Genomic DNA, 16077 nt, shown 5'->3' with positions numbered 1-16077 from the left:
AGACCAGTTTCAACTTTTTATTGGACAGCAGATTTTTTTCAACAGACTACAGAGGAACAGCTTGTACCAATCTGAATAATGCAAATTAGCAAAGCTGCTGGACGGTTTCCCTCACTCTTGCATGATTTTACAGAGTGAGGTGCAACTGGAGGCTTAAGTCATACCACTAACCTGTTACCCCTTAAATTAGTAACCCATCTGTTAGTTTTTATTCTTACCAATTTCTACATCCGGTCTCCAGGTTACAGTGTTTTTGCCATTGGTGTTGCCGATGTGGATTTCATTGAGTTGCAGTCCATCGGCAGCAAACCCAGCGACAGACACATTTTTATTGTGGACGACTTTGATGCTTTCGACACTATCAAAGAAAACCTCATCACCTTCATTTGTGAAACTGCAACATCGTGTAAGTTTGCACCATATTTACTGCAACAAAATAGCCTAAAAATTGTTTTAAGAATTCTGAATTTGTGGTAAAATGTCATGAAATTCCTTTTTGTTTCCACAGCGTGTCCCCTGATTTTCCTGAATGGATTTACTTCACCTGGTAAGTGCAAAAAATGATGTAGGAAGCTTAAATTGATACATAAAACTGAAATCACTCTTGTCCTTTTAAATTTGTCCTGAATTCCTCAGCCAAGCATCCATTTAAGATCTAAACTCCTGATCTGTTGTGTTTCAGGCTTCAGGATGCTCGAGGCCTTCAACCTGACAGAGAAGACCTACAGTTACATGAAAGGCGTCTCCATGGAGCCAGGCTCTTTCAATAGTTACACAGCATACAGACTCCACAAAAATGCCTTCTTGAGTCAGCCCACAACGTGAGTCTGATATAACTTTTGTTTTTTATATTTGTCTGTAGTTTGCTGCTGAATGCTACCAAAGTAGGCTAATAATTGTTTTATCTGTTTTTAAATGGTGAGATGTTCAAATTATGAAAACTTACATGTTATGTTCATGCAGCATTTTGGAAAGAAAGCCTTTATGAGACACTACATTGATGCTTGTGGAGCAGTGGCTTGCTTGAGAATGGGTAGATTGGACAATTAGCTGAGCTAATGAGCTAACAAAAATAACTTAGTATGACTAGTATGCATTGTTTCAGTTGCCCCCCTTAAATTGTAGAACATTAAATGAGGTTGGGAGACATTATTTGAATGATTTATTTTTATTTTGTTAATAGCTTTTATTGGCTACCATTTTCTTGTTGGTAGCATGACAATAAAATGCAAATAAACCCCTCACAAAATCCCTCAAAAATACAAGAACTGCCTAGCTCTGTCCCAGGTGTTTGAGCTCATTCTCTTTACAAACTGGGTCGGTGGATTTATGATGCTCTGTGAGGTCATGCAGGACCGACTGAGCTGCAGGTCACGACACAGCGCAGTCTCCCTCCTCCTTCCTCTCTGAAGACTCTGTCAGGCCAATAAGTGCAAACCCAGCCGCAAACTAGACTGTTAATACTGGCTACCACCCAACGCAGGCGTCCCGTATCCAGAACGTCACATGCAACACCAAAGTGGTGGAAAACAGCTTGAGTTCTGACTGTTTACCAAGTTTGACTTTCCAATATGTGTAGTGACATCAGAGAGACAAATGAGAAACATCCTTCTCTGATATAAAAGAAAAATGAGCAAGTGGTGGAACATTAATAAAATCCCTTTACTCATGTAGAAGTAGCAACACTTCATTACGACAGAATCGATATGTAATGAAGTAAATGTTTATGACAAAGTCTTGGCTTTAAAATACGGTAGAGTTAAGACCAACTAATATGATCTAAACTTTCACAACAGTTACTATGACCATCCAAAATCTGGTGACTCTGAAAGCCGTAACCTGATTCCCATCAGTTTCCCCTTCATGCCCCATATAGAGGCCTCTGCATTCTTTATGTTTCTACACTCATTTCTTTAATATGCCACCTATCGTTATTTCTGATTCACCTGGCGCCCTCAGGTGTTCTGACTCTGTTCATGCATGAATACATTTTAAAGAAGTAATCAGATCCTTCACTAATGTAGAAGTACTAATACCTTAATGTGAAAAGACACTACTGCAAGTAAAAGTCCAGCATTCAAAACCTTACAGGTATAATCAGCAGTATTGTGCTAATTTTAACTCCTTCATATACTGTTGGGTAGTTTAATCTACAGCAATGCAACATATTCTATAAGATCATCATATGTTTGTAGTGTGGCTGTCCTGTGAGAACCATGCATCTATAAAAACTCAACTTTTCCTGGTGTCAGAAAAACAGCCCTGTTTTCAGCTTTGTGATGATGCATTTTCCAGCTGATACAAGTGGGTTTTTAAAGAGTTTATTTAGCTTAAGGGGTAGAAGAATTTCCTCAACACATAACAGAGCACTTTATTGTTTGGTTTATCATAAGATGCATGGTTTTAAGTGGACAGGAAAGGGATGAAAAAAGTAATATGTAAAGTAACTAAAGCTCTCAGACAAATGTGGTGGTGTAAAAGTACAATATTTTCTTATTGAGGCAGTAAAGTACTAGTATGTCGAATTCGTGCCACAACACATTAACACCACATGTACATTAAGTACAATAGTACATAGTTACATTCCACCACTGCTCAGTGTCTCCTCTCAACTGTCCTCTTGAACCCCTCTGCTGCTCTTAGTCAGTCTGCTAAGAGCCACAGGTAACTACATATTTAGCTTACATGTCATCTCTTTTGTCTCTTGAACAGAGAAATCCACCCTGATGGTCTTCCCCACGCCTACACCATCATCCTGATGTTCCGCCTTCTGCCTGACTCACCCAAAGAAGCCTTTGACATCTGGCAGGTGTCAAGCAAAGATCACAAGCCAGAGACCGGCATCACTATCGACTGTAAATAACATCCTCTTTTCTTATCCAGTGGTGTGTGTGTGTGTGTGTGTGTGTGTGTGTGTGTGTGTGTGTGTGTGTGTACTGGGTACTGGCATGAAAACCCAGCATGGAAATGTGTGAGGTGATGTGAAGCAGCTGTGCCTCATTGTGTCTGTTCATGAAAAGAGTTGAGTAGGGTGTAATGAGCCGGCTGTGGCCCTCCGGCTGCTTCAGTCTCAGTTGATAACCGAGCCGACTCCTTTTTACCACAAGAATCTCGCGTCCTCGGCCCGGCTCAGATGGCTCTTGTAAAGCCACTGCCTCAGTCTGTCAGCAAGACTTTCTGCTGGGCTTCAGTGGAAATCCTCCAGTGACGATTGTTCTGGTTCTTGAGTAACAACCCTTGGATGACACTGAGGTTTAGATCCCCAAGGGAGAAACAATCTGCATTATTAAAGGAATAGTTTGACATTATGGGAAATATTCTTATTCCTTTTCTGGCTTAGAGTTAAATGAGAAGCTTGACAATGGTAACTGTTTCCTCGTGTTTCAGGTCTTTTTGCTAAGCTAAGCTAACCGTCCTCTGGCTCTGGTTTCATATGTAGTGTACAGATCGTGTAAATCCCAGCCAGAAATGTCAAACTTCTGCTTTAAAGCTGGGGAGTAGTGATAGGTGATAAGTTTGAAATCAATATCATGATAATATTTTTATGATATTGATACATTACACATTACATTATGACAAATATTTTAAAATCACAGTTGAATATTCAGTGCAGTGAACATAATAGTTGGACTATTATGTAATACTCTCCACACACACAAAATAAAAACACATTTTGTTAGTTTTTGAAAGGGCGCTTGGTGTTTTTCAGCCTGCAGAAACAGTTGTATAATGTCTTCTGTAAATCTGAAGGAACTCTGAGAAAGTAACTGTGATGATTTTACAGAGATGACATCAGGGTTAGCTGAATTTCAGCTTGAAGACTTTTTTTTTTATGGTTAACTTTGTTAACCTTAAAAGTTAAGTTTGAGAGATGTGGTCTAATGTGGCTGTCAGGTCATTATGTGGGCCTTATCGGTTGTGATAAGTGTCATAGATATGGGCCTGCAACACCTACTGTTTGGTTGAGCCAGCCTTTATCAGGACATGATATTAATTTTTTTGCCAGAAGGGGCTTTCCTCCCATATCTTTTTGCCGCCCAAACCTAAGGAAAGTGAAACCTTGCAAACTGGCAACGGCCGTTGAATGGGCTGATAACAGTCCTCTGAACTTACTAGTAGGTGTAGCAGGCCCCTACAGACCAATATCTATGAAGCTTACAACCATAGATAAAAGCTGGGCTGCTAATATCCTAGTCCGGAGGTCAAGAAGCATCTAATGAAAGATGTTATTGAGTTGCATCATAGGGAGTGTAGGATCCAATGCTCTTTTAAGTCCCCCAGCTTTGTGTAACCAGATAGGATTATATTTTGTGTGCCATAGTTTGTCTGACGTCACGTAAGTCAGATTGTCTATGAAACACAAGTTACGTATACAATCCGCACACTGTATACAATTTCAACCCCTCCACAACCTGATTAAAGGGGCATGTATGCAGCTGCCCTCTACACAGAAGGGATTTATTCACTTATTTATTTACGTAGTCACAGTTGCAGGTTTGATGTTTTAAACTGGCAAACCTCTGAAAAAATTACAGTAAACTTAACAAAGGCTTTTGATGGTGTTTAGCCTTATTTTCAGGAACTTATTATTACCAGTTATTGTACAAGACAGAAAAACAGGCAGACAAAGGAAGTTTTTTGCATGATTACATTGGAGTCTTAGATAAAAGTCAGATCCTATTTTCAGGAGCTTGTTTGCATAACAATTTGCTTAATGTTTGTGTGAATAAGGCAAAAAAACTTTGCACTCTTAACTGAGGGTAGTTTCTTTTAATTGACCTCAGTGTTCATACAAACAAGATCAGAGTGTAACACCTCTGTTTGATTTTCTGCTCAGCCTCCAGCCAGACTGTGTCCTTCTACAATAAAGACACGCGCGGCGAGATCCAGAGAGCCACATTCGACAACGATCATGTGAAGCAAATCTTCCATGGAAGCTTCCACAAGGTAAGAATGAGCACAAGTATTGGGAACATACACAAACAAACTGTATGTCGTTTATCTAATCTGTGCTGGATAAACTCAAAAAGATTATGAGACACACAAGACAGAACTGACAAACCTGCTGCATCAAACAGACGTCATTCATCGGGCAGAAAAGGTGCATTGATGGCAGTCCATGTGGGTATTTTGGTTTTCAAACATATTTAAGTCAAACTGAACAAAGATGAAAGTCAAATGTGTCTTTAATGGTTGAAATATATAATGTTTTTCAGTCCTAGGCATGAATGCGGCGTGACACATCAATAGAATCACTCCGCTTTGTTCTTGCTGGACTTCTCGAGGTCATACAGATACTGTGGATACCTGAGATTCCAAATGTGTTGTATATTACAGTTAGAGCACCTCACATGCAACTACAGGCGTGTTCCTGAGGAGTTATGTGGGCTCAGACAAACAGATGGTCCTCTGCAGGTTGTAAAACACAGGGCAGAGCAGCGAGGCCCGAGTGCTGCAAAGTAAGGCTGCACTTTATTGTTATTGATTACATCCAGTTCAAACTCTGTGGCTTGACTGATGGAGGCAGCCGACTGCATCTTCTGGATGTTATAAAATCATCAACAGACAGTCTGACTCGCATTGCCTTGGTTTTAGTATCGAGCCAGAGAGGCGGAGTGATGGACAATGATGATTTTCACTTGCATTGCATTTTATTGCAAGGCTTAGAGACTCATTTTCCAAACCGCATGTTCACCAGTAGCTTCAGTTGTGCCTCTCATGTAAGCATAATTTTATAAAGTATGAACCTCTCTTTGACAAATAAAAATTAGGACCAAACTTTTAAGAACTAGTCAGGTTATTTGACAACACTAACAACAGTACAAAAGTTTTTCAAGATTACTCAAAGTCAGCTCTTTTTTTAGTCCATTTCGCAAGAGACATATTTACTTAAGCCCCCAAAATATCATGGGCCACCTACCTGATGATGCATTAAGACATAGATTTCATCAAAGGCAGAGAGCCACCATATTTTTGAGGTTGTCGACCCATGTCAGTAGAGAACCTTTCAAGGCTGTTTGTCTGTCAGTTTTTGAAAAATGTCTTCAAACATGTTGCCACTTGAGATTAAGCTTTTATAGGAGAGAGTCCTGGCCAAAGTGGCAGCATGGTTTTATGACACAATCCAGCTCAGAGCCAACATCAGAAACACAAACTGTGGTTAGTGCAGCTGTAATAAAACAAGCTGTCTTTCTTTCATTCTGTAAAAACTTGTTCTTTGGCCTGATGTGAATCAGAGACACTCCTCAATGAAGCTTTAGCTTTAAGGACAGATTTCAATCAGAGGGAATGTGTTTTACACTGTAGTGAAGGTCAGAACTGAGGTGCTGATAACGACGCTCTTGTACAAGACATGTTGCTGGGGGAAGTGGTGTGGACAGCCGTGCAACAGCATGACAAAGTTTCACAAGGATCCATAAGCTCCTCTGTGAGGGGGAGACCATTAAACATGCACTGCAGTCCCTGCTGGGACGCTTGCCTGGAAAATATTGGGTCACTGCTTTTGCTATTAAACAATTACATCAGAGCGGCTGAGGAGCGCCAGCAGAAAGGCGGTGCTTCTCCTCCATCCGGGTTTCAGAGGGCAGGCGCTCAGTCGTTGCCTCTGGTAGCCGACCACAAGGGAATTCTTGCTGCTCTGTGGCTTTACCTCCCAGCATGCACTCTGAATGCTGCATCTGCTACAGGGTGAGATGTCAGTGTCAGCAGGAGGTCTGTGTCTCACTGGACAATTTAGAATAATTTCATAGACTTTCAGTGATTAAGATGCCACCTGCTGTTTTGTGGTGACAGCTGATCCTCTGGGCAGTTTTAGCCATGAGTTATTTTTGAAGCAGTCTTTTTTTTTAAAATTTTTTTATTTTTATTTTATTCTTGCATAGTTTCTCTCAAGAAATAACTCTTATGGTATAGAAATTTGCGTACGTTTTAAAAATGTGTTTTTTTCAGGAAGAATGTTTCTGGAACAACACCATGATATTTTTGTTTCAATGCTGATTGCTTTTTTTGAATTTTCAAAGAGAAAGAGAAAGTGATACAGAATTGATCCCTGAGGGTGAAAGGCTTCTTTTATCTGCTTCCTCCCTCCACTCAGAGGTCAGAAGTGTAAACCTGGTAGCTGACTGAAGATCAGTATCATGCTCAAGGACACTGCTGCAGGGAGGACACACACGTGCATGTCATGAAGACCTTTGGTTGCTTTCACTCTAGATTTTTCTGTCCCTGAACCCTTTGGCGATAATAAAAGTGTCTGGACTGAAGAGTTGTTTGTAAACTAAAAGATTTAAAAGCCTGTCAGGTAGTGGGGGTGATGAACCTTTGCAGCTGACTGGGACATTTTGAACCTGCTGTCAGCACGTTGCAGAAACAGCAATGATTTAAGAAGTCTGCTTGAACCTGATGTTTGGATCTGTTGTTGTGCCAGATTTATTAAAAGATGTCAGAGTCCGCCACGTCACCATGTCTGACTTCGCTAAACCCATTTCCCCTCGCAGCATTACACCAACCAGCTAACTCAGCGGCGGATGGATCAGTGGAATCCTCCCCCAGATGTGTTAAACAGCAGAGATCTGTTGTGGATACCTGAAGGCTTTCTGAGTGTCTCTAGTCCAGTGGGACTAAACAAGGATTAAAGTGAAGGTCCTCTCTGTTAGCTCTGTGTTCACTATCAGCCGTCACTGCATGATCTGCGCCAACTGCAGAGAAATAGATTAACAGTCCTGCCAGTAACTTTCAAAAGAGACTCAAAGTAAAAGCAAAAAAAAAAAAAAAGACAAATATAGGAAATAAAGATACTCTGACTGATGGGAACATCTTGGAGATGTTTGAGACAGAAATTCAGAGCAAGTCTGAAAATTAATACAGTACTGAGAGAGATTGTGATTATTCTACAGGTTAACTTAAAGCCAACCACACAGTCTTAAAAGGACTGTTAATATGAGAAAGAAATAAAAATGAGAGGAGAGACTTGGACATGAAATTTCTTGTCATGATTATCCTGGCCACAATAACTGCAATTCACAATATTTATTGATAACCCTCAAAATTTGGTTAAAACTCTTAAAATGGCACTTAAACACACCGAAATCACTTTGCCTTACATTTATTGAGAAACATTCTTATTGTATCGCAGATGGCACACACATTCTTTAGTGAACATCCTTTTAGTGAAAACCGATTAAGCCGGGCCTTTAAACTATTTGAAATAGCATCAGACCTTTTAGGTTTTTGAGATTGGTGCATAAGCAGCTTGTCTTTACCACAGACTGTGAAAATTATGGACATAGCAGGTAGTCACTCAGTGGTTTGTGGACTCCCAAGTGACCATTCAACAAACTGCAGTTTTTGGCATTTCCACGTTGGGTGCCCAGCATTCTCTTTGGATGCTGCTTGACACGATATTCAGGATTATTCTGACAATGAATGAATTCACCATGATCAACTTACTGATTGTTTTATATAGCAAGCCGTGATAAATTGTATATTGACCCATTCCTGATAAGGACATCCTCATTGCCAAGTTGGCGAGAGAGACAGAGAGAAAAGCAAGAGAGATGGGTAAATGAGGCTCTCACTTTCTCTGCCCAGAGATTTGAAACTGTGAGCTTTTGGTTACACTGCTGTATTGTACCTTACTTGTGTGCAGATGAAAGGAGGCCAGAGCTGCATGCTGACTGCAGATAAACATCCAGGAGAAAAAAATGCTTGAAACTACTACTGACCTGAGGTCAGAGATGACTGTACTTGGCTACTTTCATCTTTACTTATATAAACATCCTTCTGTAACAGCTTATAACTCAGACGGAGCTTCCAGACAGCAGTATGAATGGGTAAAGATGTAATCAGGTCCTTTTTCAGTTTGTGTTTTACAGGAACAATGTATCAGAGTTTCCTCTAAATCTTAGAGGATTTTCCAGCTTGACGAGAATAAAAATCAAAATGAAACACTTTTGGCATGGATGTGATCACATTTAAATATTGGCAGATTCAGTATGACCATGAGTGCTGTTATTGGAAAATCATATCCCTTAAACTCCCGCAGACAAGTGAGTGGTGTGAAAGTGTTGAGAGGGACACACTGAAGCTTCACCAGTACCTGCTGACTTCTTGAAAGCTGCTCAGTATCAGATAAAAGCCTGACATCTTAAAAGTGTAAATGGAAATGCCGCGGTGCTTTTTTCTTGGATGTCTGAGTGTTTCCACGAGCAGCGTCTGCCTTCCGCGGTCTGTTAAACATGCCTCTGCATTTCCGCAGATGCTGACTGACCAAAAGCAGTGAGCCGCAGCTGCCAGAGCTGCCAACGGGCCGGCCCGTGGCTTTGTAAATCAACATTTTCCCTCTCACAGCTGGACTCATTCTGACCGGCTTTGAGGAAAAGTTGTTGTTAAGGCTTACCACAAAATGACATCATGAGGAGATGTGGTGAGGGAGATCTGAGTAAGGAGCACTGTGGTACTGTGTGTGTGTATAACCGAGATAAATCCACTACTGCCTCAGTTATTTTACAGTTAAGAGATGAAGCGACGTAAGATGCCTCAATGTGACTACCAATTAGATTAAAAGGAAGGAATTTTGGGAGATTTGGCTTCCAAAAATTTTATGCAGTTCCAGCTGAAACTTTTTTTTTTTTTTTTTTTTGAGGAATCTTTGAGATGTGGCCGAGCAGGATGTCAGAATAGATGAGTTAAGGGTTTAATTAAAAAAGGCTGGAATTGTTTACACAGAGCTGCTGGTATGTGGAGGTGCTTCAGTCAGGCTCTAATACTGTCTTATTAAGTAGATCAGTTGTCGATTAGTTGTCGGCCGTGACATGATTAATCCACAGAAAATAGTTATTTCTTGCTTAACATAATCTGCTGTAGTGTACTAAGATTTGTAAAACTACTGCTTATAGTACCTTGTCAGTTCACTGAACTTTAATGTGAAGAAAGTGGTGGAACTTCACCATGAAAGTGGATTAAAATACCCATTTGAAGAATTTTTTCTGTCTCGATACCAATTCCAATACCTCAACTCAGACTCTCTGCCAATGCCAAGTACTGTTTCCATATCAGCCCTGTTGTTACTGAATTTAAAATCTGTAAATCTCATTGTGTGGAATTTATTGGAATCATTTTTATGTAAGGTGAGATGAGGTTTTACTGCAGCACTAAAAACTTTTAAAAAGTACATTTTTTTGCAGTTTTTGTGGGGAAGTCATAATGAATGATTGCACAAAAAGTTGAGATGTGTTTTAATACAATGTGTTCAGCAACTGGAGTGAAAAAACTTTTTGGAGGAACTCTGTTATTTTTGTTTAGAAGTCCACTTTTAGACAGGATGCAGAAGCATGCAATTAAGCATAATTATTTTGCCTCAGCTGTCAACAAGTGCATCTTGGACTCTGATCCACCACCAGTAATCTTACCATTGTTTGTTGCACATATTAGACAAGTTGAACATGATGGTTTATTTTTCCACAAGGTAGCATTATACACATTTTGAATTTGTCACAATGAGAGCATTGATCAGCACTTGGCATCAGCAAATATCCTGAGTTTAGGTTTTGGATTTTGGACAGAAAAATGTTATAATGTTTCATCCCTGCTGCTCTGCCATGAAGTTACCTCAATGAAAGCTCTGTTTTACAGAAAATTACAGCAGTTGCAGTTTAAAGGGCATTTGGCATCTCTAAATATAAGAATACAACAACAAAATGACCAACAAGGTGAAGAAGTGATTCCCAGATTGCTTATAGCATCAGAAAGGAGTTCAAAGCACCATATGAATTTCTATACAATCCAGCGTTGGATCCAAACCTAATTTCCTTCTGTCTGCAGAAACTCTGATGGTGCACGTTTTCTTCTGAATGAATAGAGAGAATCGCTGGTTTCCCTCTCTTACATTCCAGCAGTGTTTCAATAAACAGAACTACAGCGGAGACAATGGAGTGCATCCTCCCTGAGCTCCGGCTCCACTGACACACTCAGCATAACCTAATAATTTGCAGGCCATCAGGATAAAAACCAGACACAAGACTTGGTCGTAGAACAAAGAATGTGCCAATAAAATCTACTCTCCTTTTTCTTCTTCCTTTTTCTTTCTCTCTGAAGCTCCATATCCTGGTTTCGTCCACCGGCGTCAAACTCAACATCGACTGCCAAGAAGTGGCTGAAAAGGAGATCAAGGAGGCTGGAAACACATCCAGCGATGGCTACCAGGTCCTGGGCAAGATGTCCAAGTCCATCGGCTCTAAAGGGGAATCAGCAACTGTAAGTGAACTCTGATCCTGCAGTGCTCACATAAACAGGGCAGGAGGAAGGAAGAGATTCAATTGTGAAATAATAAGGATTTATATGTATTTTTAAACGTTTTAAGTTTGCTAAAACTAGGAGGTGTTTAAACGTTACTGTTCTGTTCAGCCTTAGAGACCCATTTAGTTTAGAATGTAGAGGGAAAGACACACAGAAATATATTTTGGCTTATCAGAAACACAGATAATAAAAAACAACCAAATATCTTCTGATAATATACATTATAATGTTGTTTCTTGTTGTAGTCTCGTAAAGGTTTTCTCTGCGATCTCCTGACTCAGTTGCAGCACAGCAGTGTCTTGCTATGTTTGCTATTATTAGCTGGTATCAGCCACTGCTCAACATTTTATTTGTATGAAAAAAGTGTGATCTACACAAGAAACACGTTTTTCTTAAAGCATCCCCTGATTCCTCCCATCTCACTGTAGCATTAGCTGATGTTCGAAACTGAACACAGATCAGTGTTTCATAATATCTGCAGTTAGCTAGGAGGGAAGTGCAGCAGAACCATGGGTTGCACTTAATTAAAATGGACATTAAAATGAAATGTCCGTTTCTGTAAGTAAAGCTGTCAACATGGCTGCAATATGAGACGTTTCCTGTCTTTCTATGGGCTGATGGGACTCGGCTGTGCTGCATTCTCTGCTGTCTTTCTATTTGTCTTCTGGGAGCTGTGAAGGGCGTATCAGAGACACATGTACCACAACACCATTTCCATGTTTTCTTCTTTTTTTTTCTCCACTTCACAGTTCCAGCTCCAGATGTTCGATATTGTCTGCAGCCTGGGCTGGACCAGCAGGGACAGATGTTGTGACCTTCCATCAATGGTAAGGGAAACACGGACACAGGGCCTTTTAATTTAACATGCTAAATATGTACATTAGTTGAATGGTAAATCTTTGGCTTTAGTATCCAGTTATGAAGTTGTTGTGAGGAGCAGTTCCTCTGCTCTTTAAATCTATTTTTATTACAAAATATAGAAATAGCTGATGGCGTTTTTGGCATCTAAACTAAAGATTTTCTTTGCTGATATCATTTTGAATTCAGGCCTAAACAATAAATCTAAATTACTGGCAAAATAAAGCAAAGCGTTAATAGATTGTAAAGCCTGATCAGACGTACTCTTTCAGTTGTTTTCCAACCTAAAAGTACAGAAAATGCCTTTGCTTGTGGCTGTAGTTATGTCATCTTGATATGACGAAGCAGATTTTATTTTATACACTCAGATGCTCATTGAAGCTCTAAATCTAAAAAAAAACCCACCCTCCAAACTCACATCTGCTTGTGTGTTAGGGAATTATTTCCTGTTTATTTTTACATCTGTGGAGCATCCTGGGTGTGTTAACTGATAATCTTATAGAAAATTATCAGGCCACCTGGTTTTTGTCAACATGTTTTGGTTGAAAGTTTCCAGACTTTGGGACAATGCAAAAAAAAAAAAAAAAAAAAAAAGTTTTAATGACACATTTTAGTTGCAGTAAAGAGCAGAAGAAATTACAGCCTCCTGACAGTTAAAAAGCAGATGAGTGTGTTTGTACTGTAACAGCCAGCTGCAGGTCCAAACAGCTCTCACCAGCCGGAGTGTGTCCTTGATTTTCCTTAGTTGTTTTTCTCAGACTCAGCAGCAGATCAAAAGCTTGGAGCAGCATAATCAAAATCAGAAGTGGCTCGAATCAAAGAGAAAAATAAACAGAGTGTATGTGATACACAGACGTGATACATTTGATGAGTGTACAAGAGGGCGTGAGATATAACATGAAACACAACGTGAGGTTCAGGATGCAGAAAAAGCTGCTTAGCTTCAGACATCTGACAAAACAGTGTAATTCATAATTCAATTCAATTTTCTAAATTCTTTATTTTATTATTTTTTTTACAATCTGAGTTGATGTCTTGGTATTAGCCATCATTCTAGTTGGTTATAGTAACATTATGATCACACTACTCACCAACTTCTACGTTAAGATATGCAAGTCATGAGGTGCAAAAGCAATCAGATTGGTTCAGTTAAAAAAAAAAAAATATGTCTGAGCCATTTACATGAGAATAAAGACTCAAACTACCTGATGTAAATGTCCTGTGAGCACAGTTTTACAATGGACATGTTTTTGTTCACTTTCAGTTTTCAAAATAGATTACAATTGAAGCTTTTGATAAGGTGCAGCTTCTAATGTGTCAACACAAAGCATTCCCTCATCAGAGTAAAACATGCTTTATATCAGTAGGTTTGTTGCTACACTTTACGAAACAGCTTAAGACAAATCACTTCAGTTTAAGCTTCAATTTGGCTGATGTTTGGAGATTCACTCATCCTTACTTTTTAACATAAACGTAAACTGAAAGACACTAAAATGCTCAGTGGAGCTGACTGGAACTGCAGAGTCGGGTAAAAAGACTTTGTGACTACAAGCGACTCCTTTCACATACACATGGTCATTTGATGCATTGCTATACAAAAATTCTAGTTGGCTGCTGGTGTTGCAGTCAGGGTTGGAAATTAACTTTTTTGTCCACCTGCCATTGTGGCTCAAAAGATTATCATTGTTTATTTTTGGCTAGATGAAGCACATCTAGCAGCCACTTGCATATTTTACCAGCCATTTGCTGGTGGCTGGTGATAATTTCCAACCCTGGTTGCAGTGTCTTCAGATCTCATGCTATCAAGCTGATGAGTGAAAAATGATGTTGCTTGAACCTCACCTAAACACACCCAGAGGTTCAACAAAAGTGAAGCTTTCAACCAAAGAGGCCAGTGAAAGACAGCCTAGTGTTAAAGGGACAGTTCATCCCAAGAATCCAAAATAATCTAGATTGTTTTGGTGTGAGCAGAGTGTTAGATATCGGCCATAGAGATGTCTGCCTTCTCTCAAATATAATGGAACTAGATGGCACTCGTCTTGTGGTGCTCAAAGTACTGAAAAACTACATTTAAAAAACTCATCAGCAATGTCTCATGCCAGAAATCATGACCTGGTTACTCAAGATAATCCACAGACCTTATTGTGAGCAGTTTCATGTAGGAACTATTTTCTCTCTACTGAACTACACCCACCAATTGTATCACTATGCAGAAGGAAGCATGCATCTACTCAAGGACAAGCAACTTGTGCTCGTAACAACGCAAGATATAATCATTAATGGTGTCGTCTCTGGCTGAGCTGTAATGTTAGCTAGCTCAGTGCTGCTAAGTAAGCTAGTGATAGATGCTAGCTTTCCTCTGTGTGGCGATACTAGTGATAAAAGTTCCTACATGGAACTGCTCACAACAAGCTCTGTGGATTATCTTGAGTAACTGAGTCATGATTTCTGAAAAGAGAAAGTTTGCTTCTGTCCATCATCCCTTTCATGAACTCTACAAAAATCTGGTGTTTCTCAAGACAACTGTGAGGCTGAAAAGAGAGGAACATTTGTTTGCATGCAGTTAAATATTTGGCCATCAGCAGCAGCGACAGCATGAGATTTTTAAATGCAGCACAGTGCAGGCTGTTGTTTCGAGGCTGGACTCTGGCCTTTCTCAACGTGAAGCTTTCTCACTTCTGTCCCAGCAGAGATCTCCAGAGATGGCGTAACAAATAAAGCTTTGTCTGAGAGCAGCACGTCTGCAAGTTGGATATCCAAAAGATTTTTGAAAAGGATTCAACTCTGGCGGATTATTATCTCAATTGCTGCAGAGCAAAGACATCTGCTTGATTGGGCTGCTCTGCTGACAATTATTAAATGATGCAAACTGAAGCGATCAGTGTGAACTCAGTGGAAATATATACACCCCAACAGCAGGAATGGGAGTAAATATCTTGAGCGAGCTTATAAATTTACAAAACAAGTTGAGTCTGTGTTTAATTTACGAGTACTTTTAGACGTTTAGCTGATGCTAAATTACTTCCACTTGTTAAGAGAATACGGAACAAAGACATAGATGATCAATAATATTCTTGTTGACATGTATGACAGGAGTGCTGGACAAAGAAATTTGTTGTCAGAGATTTAGTGGAGAATACTTAAAATAATTTTTGTCAGTATTGTATAAAATCCACAAAAACAAACTTTAATTTCATTAAATTAATAATTCCACATGTAAAATTTAAATATATCCTGTGAAAAATTTTGTATGCTTCAACGAAAATATCCTTAGAAAGTTGAGACTATATTAATAGTTAATGGGTTGTTAAAATAGTTGACCTTCACACTGTCTGCATAACTCAGGTATTGCATATATATGCATAATTTTATGTCATATTCAGATTGGTTGGTTCCTAGACAATAAAAGTTGTAGCAATGACTTTTTAAAATTTCAAACTTTTCAAAATTGTCCTTTAGTGTTTGTCAGTGTAATCTAGGACCAGAATTTGGGATTGATTACCAAAGATTTTGTAATTTTTTTCTGAAACAGCACAAAATTCATCCGTCTCGTTTGGTGTACAGAAACTTTTCTGGTGTAACAATTCAAGCCAGTGACGAACTTTGACACTCAGGCAATGATTTATTGATGTTTAAGCATCACTTAAGTTATCTAAGTTAAGTTATCTGACAAGTATCCGTTTCTTCTTGCTTGGGTGTCCTTGAAAGTCCTCTTATCCAGGAGGCGGAGTTTTTTGAGTTCCAATCTGTCTACTTGAGGTTTTTACTTTCACAAAAGCTTAATTTCATTGTCTTTCTGAAATCTGTGAACCAGAAAATGCACCCCCTACTATTGGAAAATCACCCAGGGTGCTGTCACATTTGTTCTGGTAGTCTTTGTCAGCGAAGCAGCTCCAGAAAATGCCACATCACAATCTTGGCTATGCT

At 39.4% G+C, this 16077-nt stretch overlaps 1 protein-coding gene across 4 annotated transcripts in view; it reads left to right on the top strand.

The window, feature by feature from the left end:
• The window catches only part of col12a1b (collagen, type XII, alpha 1b), a 154960-nt gene that overhangs the window by 120232 nt on the left and 18651 nt on the right, over window positions 1-16077 (top strand). For all 4 annotated transcript variants that reach the window (XM_049591030.1, XM_049591031.1, XM_049591029.1 and 1 more), the window contains 7 exons: window positions 242-406; window positions 509-547; window positions 683-821; window positions 2713-2855; window positions 4838-4947; window positions 11092-11250; window positions 12042-12119. In XM_049591030.1, the coding sequence (XP_049446987.1) occupies window positions 242-406; window positions 509-547; window positions 683-821; window positions 2713-2855; window positions 4838-4947; window positions 11092-11250; window positions 12042-12119 (833 nt within the window). The remainder of the gene's footprint in view (window positions 1-241; window positions 407-508; window positions 548-682; window positions 822-2712; window positions 2856-4837; window positions 4948-11091; window positions 11251-12041; window positions 12120-16077) is intronic.

This window comes from Epinephelus fuscoguttatus, linkage group LG11 (assembly GCF_011397635.1).
Source record: "Epinephelus fuscoguttatus linkage group LG11, E.fuscoguttatus.final_Chr_v1".
NCBI lineage: Eukaryota > Metazoa > Chordata > Actinopteri > Perciformes > Serranidae > Epinephelus > Epinephelus fuscoguttatus.
The sequence above is the reverse complement of the archived record's forward strand: the minus strand, read 5'-3'. Positions and strand labels throughout refer to the sequence as shown.